This window comes from Apium graveolens, chromosome 8, assembly GCF_009905375.1.
Source record: "Apium graveolens cultivar Ventura chromosome 8, ASM990537v1, whole genome shotgun sequence".
Classification (NCBI taxonomy): Eukaryota; Viridiplantae; Streptophyta; class Magnoliopsida; order Apiales; family Apiaceae; genus Apium; species Apium graveolens.
In genome coordinates this window covers 20,656,105-20,677,780 of record NC_133654.1, presented here as the reverse complement: position 1 = coordinate 20,677,780, position 21,676 = coordinate 20,656,105, and the positions used below count along the sequence as shown (strand labels likewise).

The 21,676-nt window shown below is 38.5% G+C and overlaps 3 protein-coding genes across 3 annotated transcripts; all 3 read left to right on the top strand.

The window, feature by feature from the left end:
* The first annotated feature begins 17,303 nt into the window (after positions 1-17,303).
* LOC141679367 (uncharacterized) lies at positions 17,304-18,032 on the top strand. The gene is made up of 2 exons (XM_074485868.1): positions 17,304-17,654; positions 17,781-18,032. The coding sequence occupies exons 1-2, from the start codon at positions 17,304-17,306 to the stop codon at positions 18,030-18,032; spliced, it is 603 nt and encodes a 200-aa protein (XP_074341969.1).
* A 1,143-nt stretch (positions 18,033-19,175) lies between these two features.
* On the top strand, positions 19,176-19,664 carry LOC141679366 (uncharacterized). Its single transcript, XM_074485867.1, has one exon. It carries the CDS (start codon positions 19,176-19,178, stop codon positions 19,662-19,664), a length of 489 nt encoding a protein of 162 aa, XP_074341968.1.
* Positions 19,665-20,487: 823 nt separating this feature from the next.
* LOC141679365 (uncharacterized) lies at positions 20,488-21,069 on the top strand. Its single transcript, XM_074485865.1, has 2 exons — positions 20,488-20,811; positions 20,908-21,069. Exons 1-2 carry the CDS (start codon positions 20,488-20,490, stop codon positions 21,067-21,069), a joined length of 486 nt encoding a protein of 161 aa, XP_074341966.1.
* The last annotated feature ends 607 nt before the right edge of the window (positions 21,070-21,676 follow it).

The following is a 21,676-nucleotide window of genomic DNA, read 5'->3' as shown; positions in this document are numbered from 1 at the left end:
TATTTCTCAACTAATTTATGTTTAAGTAATATAATAATCTTTCATATGTAATAGAGTTTGAAATAAATAAATGTTGGAGAATACTTCTCCCATAATAAATGAATAGTTAATAAATATTTCATAATTGAACGATAAAGTATAGTTGAGGGAATACGATCTTTGGAAATCATTTTAAAAGTTCGAGGTATTTAATATATCGTAAGTGGACGTTGAGTCCTGCAAATCGTACTATTATAGACTTTTAATTGTCCCAATAATATCACCGGAATGATTCCCGGGTTTTCATCTTAAAATCCCGACCGACTCTCGGTCTTATAATTATATGTCACGCTTAAAGCGGAATTAAATATTTTACGATATATACTTATCGTACAACATCGCTATATTATGTGAAAAATTCAATTATTGCGTATTGTGGCAAGCATGGTATTTATACAATGATAATAAAACATTCCTTTCACAACACAACAGTAAGTGGAGTTGGGTTCGTAAACTTGCCTGGGTATCTCGAGGTGGAGGATGCTCGAGGTTCCGCTCGGAAATCTATAACCATAAACGCAATTTATTTTGTTAGGTCTCGTTCTAATTTACGGCGACTCGTACTCATGTGCTACTTATTACGCACCCTCTCATCTTATTTTACCCTTATTATTACTTTAAGTCCTTATTCACATTATGATCGCTTCCTTTTTCTAAGTAACTTAAGTTCATTTTCATTTTCGCCGTCGGCTCCGCTTATGGATTCTACGGTTTCTAATCGCGCGATCTCGTCTCCGATATTTTTAAAAAATTGAAAAATTATTATTTTTACTTGAAATTTTGATGAAAGTTATTAAACTCAAAATAATACTCTCCGTAAAAATTTCATGATTTATGAACATTCTTAAGTCAATCCTTTATATTATCAAAGTTCGTAATTCGTAGCAGTTTTTGTCGCGTAAATCACTTTTAGTAAAACGGCCATAACTTTTGATTCGTAAATTGGAATCAAGCGATTCAAGCGCCTAAACGATCCTTATAACATTTTCTATCATAATCGAGGGTTATTTTTCAAGAAACTACAGTTTACATCTTTGGGACTTTCTGCAGAAACTTAAAGTTATGATTTGTTCGTTTTAGCGAGATTACGGTTACGATCGGAGTTTTGTTTATACCTTAAATCTTTATACTACCACCAACAATCAACATATCATCATCAACATACTAACTCCTCTCAAGAACATCATGTTCTTGAGGCAACAACAATCAACCTTAAATCTACTTAGCTAAACATCAAGATTTCAACAATACCACCACTAAAACTAGCTTTACAACTACATACAAAAACGATCTTGAACTTAAATCTTAAATAAAGTTGGGTCAAAGATTTTTACCTTTCTTGATAGCTTGAGATGTGTTCTTGATTATGGTGAAGTCTTGGGAGTGCTTAGTATGATTTTTGGAACCTAAACCAACCATTGAAATCAAGAAACCAAAGAAGAGTTACTATTCATTCTATTCATTCTCAATTTTCTTGATTTTATTTCACCCATCAAACCTTGATAAAAAGAGCTCAAAGATTTATCTTACCTTAGTTTGGTTGTTAGGAAGCTTGAGAATTAATGGGAGGATTTATCCATGTCTAGAGCTTGAAGATTTGATTTTGATTTCTTGGCTTGAAGAAGAAAAACCAAATGGGAGGTTTTAGAGAGAGAGTGTGTTTTTATGCTTGATTCCTTGGTTGCTTCTTTGAAATGAGGTTGTGATATCTTATATTGATTTGTTATTCTCTAGTTTAGATCCTATGATTATATTCTTGTTGCAAATCTTGGGGACAAATCCAACTAGCTTCCTAGTTTACAAGCTAAGCCACTTGTTTAGCTCCCTTTAGCTCACTATTTGCTTAGCCTTGGTTGATCATCATACACCTTAGCTCACGATTTTATAAAGTAACCATGGTTACTTTCTTACCATGGTTAGTTAGTGCGTTACATCTATTTAATCGTTTACGCGTTCGCTCGGTCGCTTAAATATTTTCGTAATACTTCCTTGTAAATGGTTTGCGACGTAATTCCTTTCTTATTTATTTTTTATATTTTGAATTACCATACTTGGATATAAATCCATAGGGTTTTAAATTCGTAATTATATTGTGATTCCCGTAATCCTCGATGATTCGTAAATATGGTCATTTTTTCAAAGTTCATTTTCTTCGAAAACTAATAGCGTTTACATACACTCATTTGGTACGTATAATCATAATATCAACTCCGAAACTCATTTTCTCATGCATATATAGTGTAGGCTAAAAAGTTTTCCCCGTCCGTCAGGGTTACTATACATTAAACATTTTACAAGGTCTCAAAAATTTGAGTTATTACAGTCTTCCCCTCTAACAAGGATTCCGTCCCGGAATTAATTAGAAAATAAGTAGGGATATCTATTCCTCATTGCGTCTTCAAGTTCCCAAGTTGACTCCTCGACATTTTGATTCCTCCACAAGATTCTAACCAGCTTCACAGTCTTGTTCCTCGGCACTTGTTCTTTTTGGTCCATTATCCTTATTGGTTGCTCGATGTAGGTCAGGTCTGGTTATAAATCTACCTGCTCGTATTCTATTACGTGTCGTGCATCTGCATGGTACTTCCTTAATATGGACATGTGGAACACGTTGTGCACTTGTTGCAGGTTAGGGGGCAAGGCGAGCTCGTAAGCTAGAGGTCCTATTCTCCTCAGAATTTCAAAGGGTCCTATGAATCTTGGACTCAGTTTCCCTTTCTTCCCAAATCTCATCACTCCTTTCCACAGAGATACCTTCAATAGCACTGAATCTCCTACTTCATATTCTCTATCCTTCCTGGTCTGGTCAGTGTACTTCTTTTGTCTGTCCTGGGCTGCTACCAGTCTTTTCCTGATGAGTCCTACCATTTCCCTGGTCTGTTGGACTAACTCTGGTCCTATTATCTTGTGTTCTCCAACTTCATCCCAACATAGGGGAGAGCGACATCTCCTTCCATAAAAAGCTTCATACGGAGGCATTCCTATGCTAGCGTGATAGTTGTTGTTGTAAGCAAATTCGATCAGGGATAAGTGGTCATTCCAATTCCCTTTAAAATCAATGGCACATACTCGTAGCATATCTTCTAGGGTCTGAATAGTCCTTTCGCTTTGTCCATCAGTCTGGGGGTGGTAAGCGGTACTCATGTTTAGTCTGGTGCCTACACATTACTGGAAGCTTCTCCAAAATCGGGAATTAAACCTTGGGTCTCGATCTGATACTATGGCAACAGGGACACCGTGTCTCACTACAATTTCCTTCAAGTAAATATCCACTAGCTTGTCTACGGTATACCTTTCGTTGATTGGTAGGAAGTGTGCGGACTTGGTCAATCAATCTATGATAACCCATATGGCGTCGTGATTGGTCTTTGTCCTTGGTAGGCCTGTCACAAAATCCATGGCTATATGCTCCCATTTCCATTCCGGAATTTCCAGGGGTCGTAATAGTCCACTAGGTCGCTGATGTTCAGCCTTCACTCTCTGGCATGTCAAGCACTTGCTGACCCATTCTGCTACTTCTCTCTTCATGTTGGGCCATCAATAATATTCCTTAAGGTCACGGTACATCTTCATACTTTCTGGGTGGATTGAATATCTGGAGTTGTGCCCTTCATGCAGCAGCTCATCCTTTAACTCTTGCACATTTGGAATCCAAATTCGGGACGCATACCTCATGATCCCTCTCTCGTCCTTCTCGCATCTCACTTCCTCACTGGTCAATGTTCCTCTTTCTTCACTCATCTTCTTTTCCTGACCTACTCGTATCTTTTCAGTCAGTTCCGGCACTAGCTTAATCTCAAATAATCCTTCTGTTCCTTTACCGAACGTCCTTACGTCAATTTTTATCTTCTCAAATTCTTTAATCAATTCCTCAGGTGTCATTATCATTTTGAGTCTTTCCTTCCTACTAAGGGCGTCAGCCACCACATTGGCTTTACCCGGGTGATACAAAATTTCACAATCGTAGTCCTTAATCAACTCTAACCATCTCCTTTGTCTCATGTTCAGTTCCGTTTGAGTAAAAATATATTAGAGGCTCTTATGGTCTGTGTAAATCTCGCATTTCTCACCGTACAGGTAGTGTCTCCAAATTTTCAGGGCAAACACTATGACTGCTAATTCTAGATCATGCGTCGTGTATCTGCTCTCATACTCCTTCAATTTCCGAGAGGCATACGCTATAAATTTGCCGTGCTACATAAGCACACATCCTAATCTTTTAAGCGATGCGTCGCTGTATATCACAAACTCTCCCTTTCCATCAGGAAGAGCGAGCACTGGTGCTGACACCAGTCTCATTTTCAGTTCCTGAAAGCTTTCCTCACATTTATCTGTCCATACAAACTTTTCTGTTTTCCGGGTAAGTCTAGTCAGTGGACCTGCTATTTTAGCAAAGTCTTGCACGAACCTCCGGTAATACCCTGCTAAACCTACAAAACTCCTAACCTCTGATGGGGTAGTTGGTCTTTCCCAGTTGGATACCGCCTCTTTCTTGGCGGGGTTAACTAAAACTCCTTTGCTACTCACCACATGTCCTAAGAACTGAACTTCCCTTAACCAAAACTCGCACTTTGAGAACATGGCATATAATTTCTCATTCCTCAAGATTTCTAAGACTAACCTCAAATGTTCTGCATGTTCTTGTTCTGTCTTTGAGTAGATTAGAATATCATCTATAAAAACTATCACACATATATCTAGGTACCTTTTGAACACTCTCTTCATCAAATCCATAAAGGTTGTGGGTGCATTGGTTAGCCCAAACGACATGACTAAGAACTCATAGTGTTCATACCTAGTGCGAAAAGCAGTCTTCGGTATATCCTCGGGTTTGATTTTCAACTGGTGATATCCTGTCATCAAATCTATTTTGGAAAAATATACAGCTCCCTTGAGTTGATCGAATAGGTCATCAATCCTAGGGAGAGGGTACCTATTTTTAATAGTCAGCTTATTCAATATTTGATAGTCTATGCATAATTTCATATTGCCGTCCTTTTTCTTTACAAACAGCACTGGCGCTCCCCATGGCGACACACTGGGTCTTATCATTCCATTATCTAATAATTCTTGCAGTTGAGAGCTAATTCCTTCATCTCAACTGGGGCTAGCCTATATGGGGCCTTGGACACTGGTGCCGTTCATGGTGCTAATTCTATAGCGAATTCTATTTCTCTGTCGGGTGGCAACCCTGGTAAGTTCTATGGAAATACATCCTCGAATTCATTTACTATGGGTATGTCCTGTATATTAGGAACTCCCTTCTTGGTATCTACCACATAAGCCAAATAGGCCTCGTTACCTTTCCTTAACAATCTTTTTGCCTGTAGCATGGTCAGAAATTTCTGGGTCTGTCGTTGCCCTCTAAACACTACTTCTTTTCCATTTTGTGCTCTTATCTTTACCCTCTTCCGTTCACAATCTATTTGCGCTCCATTACTGGATAGCCAATCCATTCCTAAGATTACATCAAATTCCCCTAACACAAATGGGATTAGGTCAACTTTGAAGACTCTTCCTTCTAATTTCAACTTGCATTTAGGGTGTACTTGATTTACAGGAATTATTTCTTTATTTGCTATTTCCACTTATAATACCTCACGTAAGGGTATGGCGTTAAGTTATAACTTTTTAGCAAAATCTTGAGATATAAATGACTTGGTTGCTCCAGAATCAAATAAGACATTTGCATGTTCGAAATTTAACAGAAGGATACCTGCTATCACGTCAGTGTTTCGGGCAGCATCCTGAATGGTCATGCTGAAGGTCCTAGCAGCTGGGGGTCGGTTGGATGCAGCTCTGCTCATTCCTGAGGCTGGGGGCTTCAATTTCGGGCAATCCTTTCTCATGTGCCCTATTTTCCCATATTGGAAACATATCCTGTTGTGTTGGGGGAAGTTGTTGGCAAGGTGTCCGGGTTGGTCACACCTGTAACATTTCAGAGGGGCTCTCGCCTAGGTGCACACTCCAAGGTATCTTTTTCAACATGTCTGACATTCCGGTATTGGGGCACGGGGTTGGCTATGAAATGTTGCTCTAAATTGTCCGCCGCCCTGGCCAACACTCTCACTTGGGGCCTTTCTGAATCTGGGGCCTCGTGTAGGTTGGGACACCACTCCCCTGACGAACCTGCTTGGAAGGCTCCTGTTCCCGGTTCCTACTCCTCCTCCTCCTCCTTGGCTTCCTATCTTCCTCTTCCTATTTTCCTTTTTCTTCACACTCTGCTCACTTCCAGCTTCATCAATCGAGGCTTTCTGCACTAAGGTGGCATAATTTGTCAGCTCTAGTACTGCCACTCGGTTCTGAATCAACTATTTCAGACCAAGCTGAAACCTTCGCGTTTTTTCTCTTCGGTATTCACGAACTCAGGCACAAATCGTGATAGTTCAGTAAACTTGGCCTCATACTCTGCCACAGTCATCTTATCCTATTTCAACTCTAGAAACTTAATCTCCATTTGGGTTTCCATAAACCTAGGGAAATACTTTTCTAAGAACAGTCGGGTAAATCTATCCCATGGAATCACTGCATCAGTCTCTAGGTTTCGTTTGGACTCCCACCAGTAATTAGCTTCTCCTTTTAGCATATAAGAAGCGAAAATGGTCTTGTGTCGTTCCTCTACACCTAGTATCTCGAAGGACTTTTCTATCTCTTTGAGCCAGGCCCGTGCTTCAACGGGGTCGGCAGATCCTAGAAACCCTGGGGGTTTGAGATATTTGAATGCCCTGAAGGTAATGGTTGCAGTCTGTTGGGCAGCATGCGGCTGTGGTGGAATAGGCTGTTGGTTTAGATTTTCCCTTAACAGTTCCATAAACTCATTCATGGGGTTCTCTCCCTGGAGGGTATCCTCAGCCTCTTCTTCTACATATTCTTCCTCATCATATTCATTATAGTCTAGGTCATTTCTTCATTCACTACAGGGTCAGGGTTCATTCCGTTGTTGGTTAACAGATTCTGTGGGCTGTGCCCTGGTTCCTCTTCTACGGGGTGGCATTGTTCTGATAAGGAAAATTTGTCAATATAGTTGCAATATTTTACAATTGGATTAATTTGTTCATATGTAAGCATGTCATCTATTATCTAGCATGTTTTTATTAGGTGAAACAATACGGAAATCCATTTCTAAATAACTGCTATATATATACCATAGGGTCTCCCAATTATATCTTGGGGACAAAACAACTAACCGAGTTCATACATAGCCTAATTATAATACATCATTACTTGTCCTGAATACTGAAATATAAATACATAAGCCGTGTACCTTGAAGGGCTAGGAATGTTATCTACTACTAGCTATCCTATCAAAATTGGTGACAAGTCACCCAGCCTTCTTCAAAGTCCATAATTAGTCACTAGTCCCTCAGTCACTGTCACTACGCATGAGGTCACGCACCCTTCTCATCGCTCCTGCCAACATCAGCTTTACGTTAATTACCGGGATATATCCTCCAATTGCTGTCATCCTCATCTGAAGCCGGGTACGGAGCTCGATCCCATCAATCTCTCTGTGGGCTATGGCTGGGGAAGTAGCTCTGAAGTCCCCTGGGTATCCTAGTCTGATGGCTCTCTCAGCTGTCAGTGTCTGGCGTAACTCCATAATACGGGCAGAGGCCGCAGTGATCTCATCATTAAGATGAGCCACCATCCAGTCATGTACAGCTACATGTATGGTCGATGGGGGTGGTAGAGGTGAGTCTGGGTCGCTAAAGGATATGTCATAAGCCTCATAGATCTGTGCATCCATCTCATCCTCCTCATCATCATCAGTATAGGGCAAAGAGCTCTGCATCCCTGGGTGTGGTATAGGAGAGCGAATAGTCGGGAGAGGGTACATCTATACATCCCTCCAGCCTAAGTCATCTCCCTGAGGAATCTCAACGTCATCAGCTATGGGGACAGGAAGGTCAGCCTCCTCCTCTGGGGCATCCTCGGTAGGGTCATCGTCTGCGTCATCAATGGGTGGGTCCTCCGGCTCGGGAGTAGGGTCACGCTAAGGAACCATAACATCATCAACAGGGTCAACCTCCCTCATAGGCTCCACTAGTACCTGACACAATAGGCAAGGTGTTACTAACTTAGAGTCGGAATTCCCTTGAGGGTTAAAACTGTAGCGCCCCGGACCCTGGGATGACCTCAGAAACCCGAACCCGGGAACGCCAAACCAAACCAATCAACTCAATATATGCTTACACAACCTTAAACTTAAATAATAATATATAATTCTTACAGTATTCCAAGTATTACAACCAAAGTTCACGATACAACCAAAAGTCTATTACACAAGCATTTTTCATTAAGATAATACACGTATTCATCGTCTACTAAGCCTTAGTTCATCACATACTTATCATTCCTGAACATCCTTCTCCAAAGTTCTTTCATGTGAAAGTTAGTGACATAAACGAGTGAGCTCAGAAAGCTCAGTAAGCATATATAATAGAATTCAAGTGAGGTTTATCCGAGAAATCAAAGTTCATCAAACAAATATTCGAATAAAGAGACATGAAAGATACTACAATCAACAAAAATTCATCATATAGTTCTCACAAGATTAAAACTGAGTATTCAAGCATGACAGGTTCATCAATTCATCAAGTTAGGATCACGGCCAGCTAAATAATCGGTTTAGCTTTACTTCCGATTAGGAAGTATCATCATCAGTTCATCAATATCAATCAAAAATACACATTTATCATCAGTGAAGCCTTAGTCAAACTCAAATCATCATTTAAAACATCAACAGTGAATCAGTACAGTATATACTTACAGTGCGCCGCTTAATTTATTCTCTATGAATCCTGAACTTCGAATTGATTTTACTGTTGATCTTTCTTCCTAAATACATAATTCAAAAATGTACATAAATTTTATCATTAATATAACCTATTTATTTTCTAACTAAACTAATAATTACCAAATTACTAAATAAGATAAAAAAATTAAGTTGGCGATTAAGAAAAACTAACTGAATTCCTTGGTTGAAACAACCGAAGCGGATAGTTCTATTTAAGGAAACTATACATACTTAAATAAGGAAAGTAAGGATTCATTTTTCCTACATCCTCAATGTGGTACAATAGTAGGGAAGTTGGAAAAATATAGTTTAAGAAATTCAACCTAACACTCGTGTTTTGCTAAAAAAAACTATCACATGACTTCCTCTATTTATTCCTTTTTCACAATTACATATAATGGTACCTTTCTATTTATTCTAATATACTTCACTTCTCGTTTTCAATGTGGTACAAAGATAGGTAGGGAAAAAATAAAAGTTAAGCAAGGAACATAATATCTAGAACATATAAGCACCCTTTTAAAACTCAGACCATTAGCTTTATCCTCAGTCTTATTTCTACTTATTAAAATTTTAAGGTCAAGTTCTTATATACATCCTCAGTCTTCTTCTCTTCTCTTGTCGATGTGGGTTGTGAGATCTCCTTTTTATTACCTAAGATGCATATATCCCATATTGATTAGAGAATGAGACCAACCTTCCTCCAATGCCTATATAAACCCAACTTAGCTTTAGTTTCTACTTAGAAAACTTAAAACTTTCTCATGGCTTCAATATAGCCAATTAAATTTGGTTTTAAAGTTTTAATATAAAGAGAAATAGATAAATTTCTCATAATCAACTAAAAATTAGAGTTTTAAGGTTTAACTAGGCTTTACCAAGTCCCACATCGGGAAGGTTTTGCAAGAGATCTTCTCTCAACTCTATATAATGGGACTTGCAACAAACTTAAAAATCATACTAGACTTGAAAGCTATTATAGCTTTTAGTCTACATCCACTTAGTCCCACATCGAGAAGGTGTGGAACTAACCAAGATACTTGCTCTATAAAAAGAGCTCTACTACTAATTTTATTTCCAAGGCAACATTTTCACTTTCAAGTGCAATGTTCCTTCCTACTAGGCTTTGTCTAGTAAAAGATGCGGGCAAATTTATTTTAGCTTGCGTGCTTTAGTTAAAATTTTTATCTTTCTATTCCTATTCAGCGCTTATCTCTTATCATCATTTCCTCCTTCTGTCATTCCTCTTCATCGTCCTATCACTTCGGTTTGTATCCCTTTTAATAAAAAAAATTTATGGGAGCCCGACATATTCGAGCAAACCAACAAAACACAAGACAAGATTTATAATTTAATCAAATATTTTTATAATATGCATAATACTTGTAAAAATAATATAACCACATAAATTTATTTTACTTAATTATAATTTCGTCGGGATATTACAAAAACTGTCAAGACTACCTGTGTAGCCCGACGATGAACTCGACTTGAGCTCTAATTGATTATTTATTATTCTTATGTCTACGTATTTTATATCCTATCGTTTCCAAGATTTGATAACCTAAGGCTCTAATACCATTTCTGTGGCGCCCCAAAATCCGGGGTCAGGGATCTCGGAGGCCACGCCATCTAAACCACTACAAACCACATACCTCACGCCACAATATATAAATACTCACACCTTATGACCCCACACTTAACACACACACACACACATACTTACAGATTATTGTCTTGGAAACGAACCATTCATAACTAGAGTAAATCAAATCACAAAGTGATAATTATTACAACCCAAAAGTAATTAAGTCTTACCGGGGAGTAACCTTTAAGTAAGGCTAGTCCATCGTCCAAATATACGTTTCTTGTTTATTACCTTACATAAGTCATACTTATAAATAAGCCGAACTACAAACAACTGAAAACCAATCCAACTTATTCGGACTACCTGCGGTACAGCACCAAACAACCTACGGTACAGCTGGCTATTTCCTACCCATTTCCTGGCTGTGGTTCTCATGGTAGGCATCTTGATTCACTGTTGTGTTGTGTCAATTTAAGAAAACAAGTGTGAGCTATAATGCCCAAAATAATAATGTACAGTATGAAAATGACTGTAATGGTAAACTTACGTAAAACATCTTATAAGATAATTATGTTTTATTCGAACATAGTTTTCCTTGGTGATACACACCTTCATTTGAAAACAATCTTTTAGTGGATTTTATTATCCTGCGAATGCCTTAAAAGTAAACCCAGCACCTAGGCTTGGGTTACGGTATTGCATCACAATTCCAATTGGAAGGATAGGACCCTCGTTGGAGCCACCGCATACGATGATCAGTCATACTATGATAAAAGTAACCTTTTCTACTAGTAGAAGGACGACACCTTCGTATCCCGATTATCACCCTTGCCGCATACGGGCTATGTGTCCTCATTTTGGGTATACACACACTTTACAGGTCCTTAGGTACTTATAGTACCGTGTCCTACGGTACCAGTAGTCTATCCAATACACGAAGTACTTGGATCCTACCCCTCCTTTGTCCTTTAGAAAATCCTATCATATCTCGAGAACTCGAACCACATCGAAGTTCCCCCAAGCGTTTTGCTTGTTGATAGAAACAGCTTGATTTATTAGTGTATATATGTATATATATATATACGTCCTTCCGAATCTTTCGGAGGAAGTACTAAGGATGTGAGTTGACCGTTGTCAACGGATACTTAATAAGGGGGTTTCCCTTTGAAACTATATTCAAAATATTTAAAAATAAGTCGAGATGATATTTCCGACGATCCGAAATTATTCGAATATTTTCCGAAAATCAGAAAGTATTGTAAATCAGGTTCTATGATTTTTAAATCATAAATAAATCCTTTAATAAATAATAAATAATTAAATATTAATCAGTAAATAATTAAACCTCGAATGAGTTTACTTGAAAAGAATATTTAAACAATATTTCTCAACTAATTTATGTTTACGTAATATAATAATCTTTCATATTTAATAGAGTTTGAAATAAATAAACATTGGAGAATAATTCTCCCAAAATAAATGAATAGTTAATAAATATTTCTTAATCGAACGATAAAATATAGTTGAGGGAATACGATCTTTGGAAATCGTTTTAAAAGTTCGAGGTATTTAATATATCGTAATTGGACGTTGAGTCCTTCAAATCATACTATTATGGACTTTTAATTGTCCTAATAATATCACCGGAATGATTCTCGGGTTTTCATCTTAAAATCCCGACCGACTATCGGTCTTATAATTATACGTCACGCTTAAAGCGGAATTAAATATTTTATGATATATACTTATCGTACAACATCGCTACATTATGTGAAAAATTCAATTATTGTGTATCATGGCAAGCATGGTATTTATGTAATGATAATAAAACAATCCTTTCACAACACAACAGTAAGTGGAGTTGGGTTCGTAAACTTGCCTGGGTATCTCGAGGTGGAGGATGCTCTAGGTTCCGCTTGGAAATCTATAACCATAAACACAATTCATTTCGTTAGGTCCCGTTCTAATTTACGGCGACTCGCACTCACGTGCTACTTATTACGCACCCTCTCATCTTATTTTACCCTTATTATTACTTTAAGTCCTTATTCACATTATGATCGCTTCTTTTTTCTAAGTAACTTAAGTTCATTTTCATTTTCGCCGTCGGCTCCGCTTATGGATTCTACAGTTTCTAATCGCGCGATCTCGTCTCTGATATTTTTAAAAAATTGAAAAATAATTATTTTCACTTAAAATTTTTATGGAAGTTAGGAACTCAAAATACAACTCTCTGTAAAAATTTCATGATTTACGAACATTCTTAAGTCGATCCTTTATATTTTCAAAGTTCGTAATTCGTAGCAGTTTTTGTCGTGTAAATCACTTTTAGTAAAACGGCCATAACTTTTGATCCGTAAATTGGAATCAAGCGATTCAAGCGCCTAAACGATCCTTATAACATTTTCTATCATAAGAAAGGGTTATTTTTAAAGAAACTACAGTTTAAATCTTTGGTACTTTCTGCAGAAACTTAAAGTTTTGATTTGTTCGTTTTAGCGAGATTACGGTTACGATCGGAGTTTTGTTTATACCTTAAATCTTTATACTACCACCAACAATCAACATATTATCATCAATACACTAACTACTCTCAAGAACATCATGTTCTTGAGGCAACAAAAATAAACCTTAAATCTACTTAGCTAAACATCAAGATTTCAACAATACCACCACTAAAACTAGGTTTACAACTACATACAAAAAGGATCTTGAACTTAAATCTTAAATAAAGTTGGGTCAAACAGTTTTACCTTTCTTGAGAGCTTGAGATGTGTTCTTGATGATGGTGAAGTCTTGGGAGTGCTTAGTATGGTTTTTGGAACCTAAAACAACCATTGAAATCAAGAAACCAAAGAAGAGTTACTATTCATACTATTCATTCTCAACTTTCTTGATTTTATTTCATCCATCAAACCTTGATAAAAAGAGCTCAAAGATTTATCTTACCTTAGTTTGGTTGTTAGGAAGCTTGAGAATTAATGGGTGAAGATTTGATTTTGATTTCTTGGCATGAAGAAGAAAAGCCGAATGGGAGGTTTTAGAGAGATAGAGTGTGTTTTTATGCTTGCTTCCTTGGTTGCTTCTTGGAAATGAGGTTGTGATATCTTATATTTATTTGTTATTATCTAGTTTAGATCCTAGGATTTTATTCTTCTTGCAAATCTTGGGGACCAATCCAACTAGCTTCCTAGTTTACAAGCTAAGCCACTTGTTAAGCTCCCTTTAGCTCACTATTTGCTTAGCCTTGGTTGATCATCCTACACCTTAGCTCACTATTTTATAAAGTAACCATGGTTACTTTCTTACCATGGTTAGTTAGAGCGTTACATCTATTTAATCGTTTACGCGTTCGCTCGGTCGCTTAAATGTTTTCGTAATACTTCCTCGTAAATGGTTCGCGACGTAATTCATTTCGTATTTATTTCTTATGTTTTGAATTACCATACTTGGATATAAATCCGTAGGGTTTTAAATTCGTAATTATATTGTGAATCCTGTAATCCTCGATGATTCATAAATATGGTCTTTTTTTTAAAGTTCGTTTTCTTCGAAAACTTATTGCGTTTACATACACTCATTTGGTACGTATAATCATAATATCAACTCCGAAACTCATTTTCTCATGCACTACATAGTGTGGGCTAAAAAGTTTTCTCCGTCCATCAGGGTTACTATACATTAAATATTTTACAAGGTCTCAAAAATTCGAGTTATTACACGTATGGAGATTATACATAAGATGTGGATATTGAAGAGAGTGGGTGTAGGAGATGAAATAGAGTTGTAATCCAAGTAGAATTGTGTAAGTGTGTGTATATATAGATAATGATTATCTTCCCATTTTATCTTGTTTAACCATCCTCATATAGCTCACATGGTTGCTACAATTAAGCCACATCCTTGCTGCTTGTTGTTGGAAAATAGGAGATGTAGTTTAACCTCCCTCCTATTTGTAAGGGTTGTTATCTGACTTAATTTAGCTGATGTTCCGTTCCCATCTGTCTGCCCCGCTCCCGTCGTGTCGACTGTTCCCATCGGTTCCTTTTCTGTCAGCAAAAACTCTTTATGCCGCAGTCGTCATGTTTAATAATCTTCATGTCCTGACGGGTGAAAATCCGGTACCAGCAGATACGAAACGCATTTTACCCACCTCACTTCGTTCCTTTTATACGCTTAAGCGCACCAAGGTTATCATCACCGTCCTTACCCTTGTCAGCGTCTTCATCTTGTCCGGATCTTTTTCCTATGCCTCCATAAATAGTTTCTGGAATATCTTTCTGGCTGATCTCAATATTACCTTCATCTTCACTATCACTTTCATCAGGCAGCTGTATATCTTCTTTATTAGCATCAACCATGTGTTATCCTTGGTAATAGCATCATTTGTAGGAGGTACTAGTTGCCTCCCAAGAGCAGCCATGTCATCTCCAAGAATTCCATTCCACTTCTAAAGATCTGTTGCTTCATCTAAATTGGGCTTTGTTATGTGTGGAGTTTCACGATGTGACAGGAAAGCTTCACAGAAAGGGCATGACAAGATGCCAGGACGGGAACTCGAGGAAGCTGTCATGAACGACACCAGCAAAAAGAGCAGACGACTGAGAGTATAACTTTGTCCATCAAATCCTGATTTATATGGAGGAAGACTAGGTAAGCCTATCTGTATCAGTAACAGCCACGATTTGAAATGGAGAGAAAGAAGGAGAAGTTGGAGAAAAAGGAGGAAACTTTAAGGATAAGAGAAGAGAAAGATAGTAAGATCAACACACGATCCATTCAACAAAAAAGAAACATACCAACCTCGAGAAGAAGAAGAACAACCACAAGTGATTCAACATCAAAAAAAACCACGAGCTAAACACTAATGTCAATCTCAGTTATTCATGTAATTCATATTCGAGTAGTATAAGATTCAAGATCATGTATCCATAATTATCATTCTAGTGAAACTCATTTTGGTTGGGTACATATCCCCACCCGCGCTTTTTTCCCGTTCTCGGGTTTTCCGCGTCAACAATTCTTTGTGTTGTTTACCTTATTTTTCATTAGAAACATATTAACGTTCATAGTAGAATATGATAGTCAAACTTAGCATTTAACCCATAAAATCCAGCGAAAACAATTGGTGCCGTCTGTGGGAAACTTGCTAACGATTTGATTAACACATTACAATGGAAAGCGGCAGAGAACAAGTCACGAACCAAGAAGGAGAAGCTGAGAATAGCAGAGATATGACTGTGACATTGAAACAGTTGCAAGAAGAAATGGAGAAGATGTGTTCGGAAAATGAAGCATTGAAGAGGAACTCGCTACGGCTAAATCGAGAACCAAGACTACGACAAAGAAAACCATCCCAAGCGTAATTAGACGTTTGGACATGGGTGAAGCAGAAGATTACAACCAAAATGGAGGGCCAACAAATGGAACAGACGATGATATTGGCGTAGAAGATATGGAGGATGTACCAAATAACGAAGATGACATGGAAAGGAGACGTGACGAGCAACGATATGATGATCGTGATGATCGACAAGGAGAGACTGACAGGAGAAGATCGCGTCATAAAAGAACAAGATCCAAAATCAAGTCACAAAAGAATTTAGAAAGGAACTACAAGAAATGAAGGACTTGATTGAAAGGATACCTGGTGTCCCAAAACCGTTGGAAAAGGCAACCCCAACAAGCTACGCTGATTCCCCTTTTCATGATAACATCGCTTTGGTAGAAATACCAAAATGTTTCATAGTACCACAAATGAGGCCATATGATGGAACTAGTGATCCCCCGGAGCACGTTGCACAATACAAACAACGAATGTTCACAGTACCAATTACACGAGACTTGAAAGAGGCCTGTATGTGTAAGATTTTTGGTTTAACACTATCGGGACCAGCTTTGCAATGGTTCATGAACCTTCCACAAGGAAGCATCAAGACATTCGCTGATCTGATAGATGCATTCAACTTATAGTTTGCAAGCAGTCGGGTGTTCGAGAAGACAACCAGTGATTTGTACAAAATTGTCCAACGAAGTAGGGAGCCTTTGCGTGACTACCTGACGAGATTCAACAGGGAGAAGGTGACCATCACCAATTGTGACATCCCTACAGCTATCGAAGCATTCAGGCGGGGATTAGAACGAGAATCTCCACTCTATGAAGAACTGACAAAGTACCTGTGTCAAATAATGGATGATGTGCAAGCCAAAGCCATGGCACAAGTAAGATTGGAGGAAGACAGAATGGAGGGGGATGAGAAGTACTACAAACCGTCATGAAAAATTACGACATCAAGGTCCAGAGATTACAAGCCATATACTAGATCAAACAGAGCTGAAGTACATGTCAACTCGACACGAGAGTCTAATGAATGGAAGAGAGAGGAACGTAGTGAATAGAGAAAAGACCCCAACCTACCACCAACATATGACAGCTATGGCTTCACGATCACACCTTCATCCATGATTAAGGAGTTTACCAAGTTGGGAGGAGTGGTAAAATGGCCAGTAAAAAGCAACAAACCTAAAGCCAACCCGAATTTTAAACTATGGTGCGACTACCGTGGAGATTACGGACACAAGGCTAATGATTGTGTGGCCTTGCGTAAAGAACTATAATTTCTGACGAGGAAGGGGTATCTTACGGAATTCATGACGTCAAAGAAGACATCTTATGTTGGAAAGGACGTATCTCCGAGAAGAAACAACATGACGCCACTAAGACAGCCACCGCCTCCACCACATCACAAGGTGATCAACTTCATCTCGGGAGGGTCAGAAATATGCGGAGCAACATATTCACAGGCTAAGAGAGTATCTAGAGAAACAGATATATGAGTCACACAAGTGGGGGTTAGTAATGACAATCTTCCATCCTTAATGTTTGATGAATCAGACAAAAAGAACATACGAGAACCACAACAAGACGGACTAGTCCTCTCACTACCTGTGGGAAATTACGTAATTAAAAGGATATTGGTGGATAATGGGAGTGCTTCCAACATCATGATGCTTAGCACGTTGACACAAATGGGGTTGGCAGAAAGCGACATGATCAAGAAGTCGACAACATTGGTTGGGTTTAGTGGTGAGACAAAAGATACATTGGGGGAGATAACGTTGCCAACATATGCCCAAGGGGTCAATCTCCTGGAAAAGTTTTGCATAATTGATGTGGACTCGAGTTACAACATAATCATGGAAAGACCATGGATACACAACTTGAACGCGGTACCATCAATATATCATCAAGTATTAAAATTCCCAACGCCATAGGGAGCTCAGGAAATAAGGGGGGATCAAAACATGGCTCAGGACTGTTACATGACGTGTCTGAAGCCAACTGTCCAACATCAGGGAAACAAGACGCATGTAGCCATGGTAGCAGGGCCGGAGCAATTAGCTGAAGCAGATTTGACAACAGGGGACAAGAAGGTATTAATTGGTGAAGACCTTTCTCCAATAATTGAAGCCAATTTGATAAATTTCTTAACCATGAGGCTGGACGCTTTTGCATGGGAACATGGTGACATAACGGGAATCGACCCAAATGTCATTACACACAAGTTAAATGTGGATCCTAGCTACACACCCGTCCAACAAAAATGAAGGAAGTTTGCAGCTGAGAGAAATAAGATAATAAATGAAGAGGTGGAAAGACTCATCAAGGCTGGCATGATTAAAGAAGTTGATTACCCTGAGTGGCTAGCAAATGTCGTCATCGTGCAGAAGAAAAATGGGAAATGGAGAGTTTGTGTCGATTACACAGATTTGAATAGGGTTTGTTCTAAAGACCTCTATCCATTGCCTCACATCGACACCATGGTGGATTCGACGGATGGTCACGAACTACTCACATTCCTGGACATGTCAAGTGGCTTCAATCAAATTCAAATGGAACCATCTGACTGTGAAAAGACCGCGTTTATAACGGACAGGGGGATATATTATTATTTGGCCATGCCATTTGGATTAAGGAATGTTGGGGCTACATTTCAAAGACTTGTCAACAAAATGTTTAAAGATCAAATAGGATAGACGATGGAAGTGTACATTGATGACATGGTCGTCAAGTCCGTTAACGCAGAAAATCATGTGCGTGATCTTTAAGAAGTATTCTGCATATTAAGGTCATACAACATGAAGCTGAACCCATCCAAATCTAACTTTTCCGTGTCGTCGGGAAAGTTCCTTGGACATATGGTGACGAGAAGAGGAATTGAAGCAAGTCCAGAACAAATTAAGGCGATCTTCGAGTTGAAAAGCCCATCGAACGTCAAAGACGTACGAAAATTGACGGGACAAGTTGTAGCCTTGAACAGGTTTATTTCACGTTCGTTGGACAGGTGCAAGCTAATTTATGACGCGTTGAGAAAGAATAAAGGATTCTTATGGTCTGAAAAATATGAGATTGCTTTAAGTAACTTGAAGAGGTATCTGACTACTCCACCACTTCTGTCCAAACCCACTCGAGGAGAGGATTTGTATGTGTATCTGTCTGTAACTGATCATGCAGTAAGTGGCGTTCTTGTCAGAAAAAAATGAAGGAGTCCAGTCGCCTGTGTATTATGTCAGCAAGAGTTTAGTAGATGCAGAAACAAGGTACAGATCTCTTGAAAAAATAGTACTTGCATTAGCCATGACTTCCATTAAGTTGAGACATTATTTTGAGTCACATAAGATACACGTCATGACGAACTTCCCTTTGAGGAATGTGTTAAGTAAACCTGACTTGATGGGGATAATGGCAAAATGGGCAATACGACAAGTACTTATAACATAATGTATGACACGAGAACTGCAATCAAGTCGCAAGCTTTAGCCGATTTTGTGGCTGATTTCAGTCCAAGCCAAATGACGGATGCTGAGCAGGAATTTCAGCAAGTCCTTTCAAGAGTAGATATGAAGCCTTGGACATTGTATATAGATGGGGCATCCAATATAAATGGAACGGGATTAGGGCTTGTCCTCAAATCGCCATCGGGGGATATGATAGCCCAATCGATATGTTGTAACTTCAAAGTCACGAACAATGAAGCTGAATATGAGGCACTAATCATGGGACTCACAATCGCCAAAGACATGAAGATCAAAAACAATGATGTCAATTGTGATTCATTACTTATTATCAATCATGTCAAGGGCTCCTATGAAGCCAAAGATTCTAAAATGGTTGCTTACCTCGACATTAATCAACTATTTCGACAACTTCAACATACAACAAGTCCCAAGGAAGAATAATGTGCAAGCTGGTGCATTGGCTAGAATGGGAGCTGTGTTCAAAAACTTAGACCTCAACAACATCCCAGTAATCCACATCGTGAAACCCGCTATGGAAATATTAGCTTTTGGGACAGAAATGATGACTCTTGATCAACGCAATGATGACACCAGTGAGGATACAGACAACTGGATAAAGAGGTTCAAGGATTACTTACAATTTGGAACACTTCCAGCCAACAACAATGAAGTAAGGGTTCTTAGGATGAAGGCGTCAAGGTTCACGATTATAGATGGGGAGTTGTTCAAAAAATCTTCCACAGGGATGCTACAAAGATGTTTGCAAAAGCATGAATCAGACATGGTGCTAAGGGATGCAAACGAAGGTGAATGCGGGAATCATACTAATGGAAGAAATCTGTCTTTGAAAATTTTACGCTAGGGTTACTATTGGACGACACTAAGACAAGATGCCCTAGACTATGTAAAAAATTATGACGCTTGTCAACGACATGCACCTGTCATACATCAACCATCTGAGCAGCTTCACACGTCCATTCCATCTTGGCCTTTTATGAAATGGGGAATGGACATTGTGGGAAAAATGTCACCAGCACCAGGACAGAAGGTGTTTATGTTAGCTATGACTGATTATTTCTCAAAATGGATTGAGACGGAGGCATTCAAGCAAATAACGTCGAAGGAAGTGATTTTATTCATTAAAAGAAATATTCTATGCAAGTTTGGCGTACCATCTGAAATCATTTGTGACAATGGATCACAATTCATCAGTGACAAGATAGAAGCATTTTGCAAACGTTAGAACATTGATTTGATTAAGTCGATGCCAAGATACCCTCAAGCCAATGGACAAGCTAAGTCAAGCAACAAGATTATAATCAATAACTTAAAAAGACGGTTGACGACTTGCAAAGGAAAGTGGGCTGAAGAGTTGCCTTGGGTGTTGTGGTCAGATAGAACAACCCTAAAGACGTCTACAGGACAGACACCATACAGTCTAGTCTATGGCACCGAAGCTGTGTTACCAACAGAGGTCATGATACTGATTGCAAGATATGGACTCTTGACAAATGATGTGAATAATGTAGAATTATCACATGACAAAGACATAGTAGATGAGCTGACGGAAATGGCAAAGATTAGAGTGGTTGCTTATCAATAAAGAGTGGCCAATGTCTACAATAAATATGTTCACGTAAGGATTTTCCGTGTTGGTGACATGGTACTGAGAAAAACATTCCAGAACACGATGAACATGACGGCAGGGAAGTTTGCTGACACTTGGGAAGGCCCTTACTTCATAGATGTTGTCATGGGACGTGGGACTTACCGATTGTCCAGTATGGATGGAACGCAGATACAAAGAGCCTGGAACGCTTCGCACCTAAAACTTTATCATGTGTAAAGTTTTCTATCTCATCTTTTCAAATTTCTGTTTTTAGAAGTTGTGAATCAATAAGTCGATTAGGATATAGTTACTATTCGATTAGTCATTTGTGTTTGGCATGACATTGTGTGCTACTTGGTGTCATTTGCTTTTAGTAAATCATTTATGCAAGATCAATTATATGATTCAATTCACTGCAGATTACTTTATTATGCAATGTGATTATGCTCTTGGATTGAGAATTATTTAGGTAATATATATAAGTTTATGCTTGTAGATTCTATTTGCGTTTACACTTTCATTTTATAAAATTTTACAACATCACTCTACGGTTGCGTAAAATTAAATTCTCAAAGGGCTGATCACCCAGTTATAAATCTTTGCTGATTTGCAAGTGTCGTATGCACTTGACAAATTCAGTTGACGATAAGAGCGCTATAACGTCCCTTATGAAAATTGCAATATTAAACTACAATATTTACATGCCTATATGACATTCTACGAATTTATACATGTAATAATTTGGTGTGTTTCAAGAGGGAATAAGGCCTTTTAACCACCCTAAGAGTGCATGCACCAACGTATGTTAACGAAATGACGTGTTAACGATTCTTATCAACAAAGT

Excerpts from the sequence above, each read along its gene's own strand:
- LOC141679366 (XM_074485867.1), top strand. The coding sequence starts at position 19,176 with ATGGGCAATACGACAAGTACTTATAACATAATGTATGACACGAGAACT.
- LOC141679365 (XM_074485865.1), top strand. The coding sequence starts at position 20,488 with ATGCCAAGATACCCTCAAGCCAATGGACAAGCTAAGTCAAGCAACAAG. Across the intron at positions 20,812-20,907 it reads AAATGGCAAAGATTAGAGTG|AACACGATGAACATGACGGC; the intron begins GTTGCTTATCAA and ends AAAACATTCCAG.
- LOC141679367 (XM_074485868.1), top strand. The coding sequence starts at position 17,304 with ATGTTTGATGAATCAGACAAAAAGAACATACGAGAACCACAACAAGAC. Across the intron at positions 17,655-17,780 it reads GGATACACAACTTGAACGCG|GGAAACAAGACGCATGTAGC; the intron begins GTACCATCAATA and ends GTCCAACATCAG.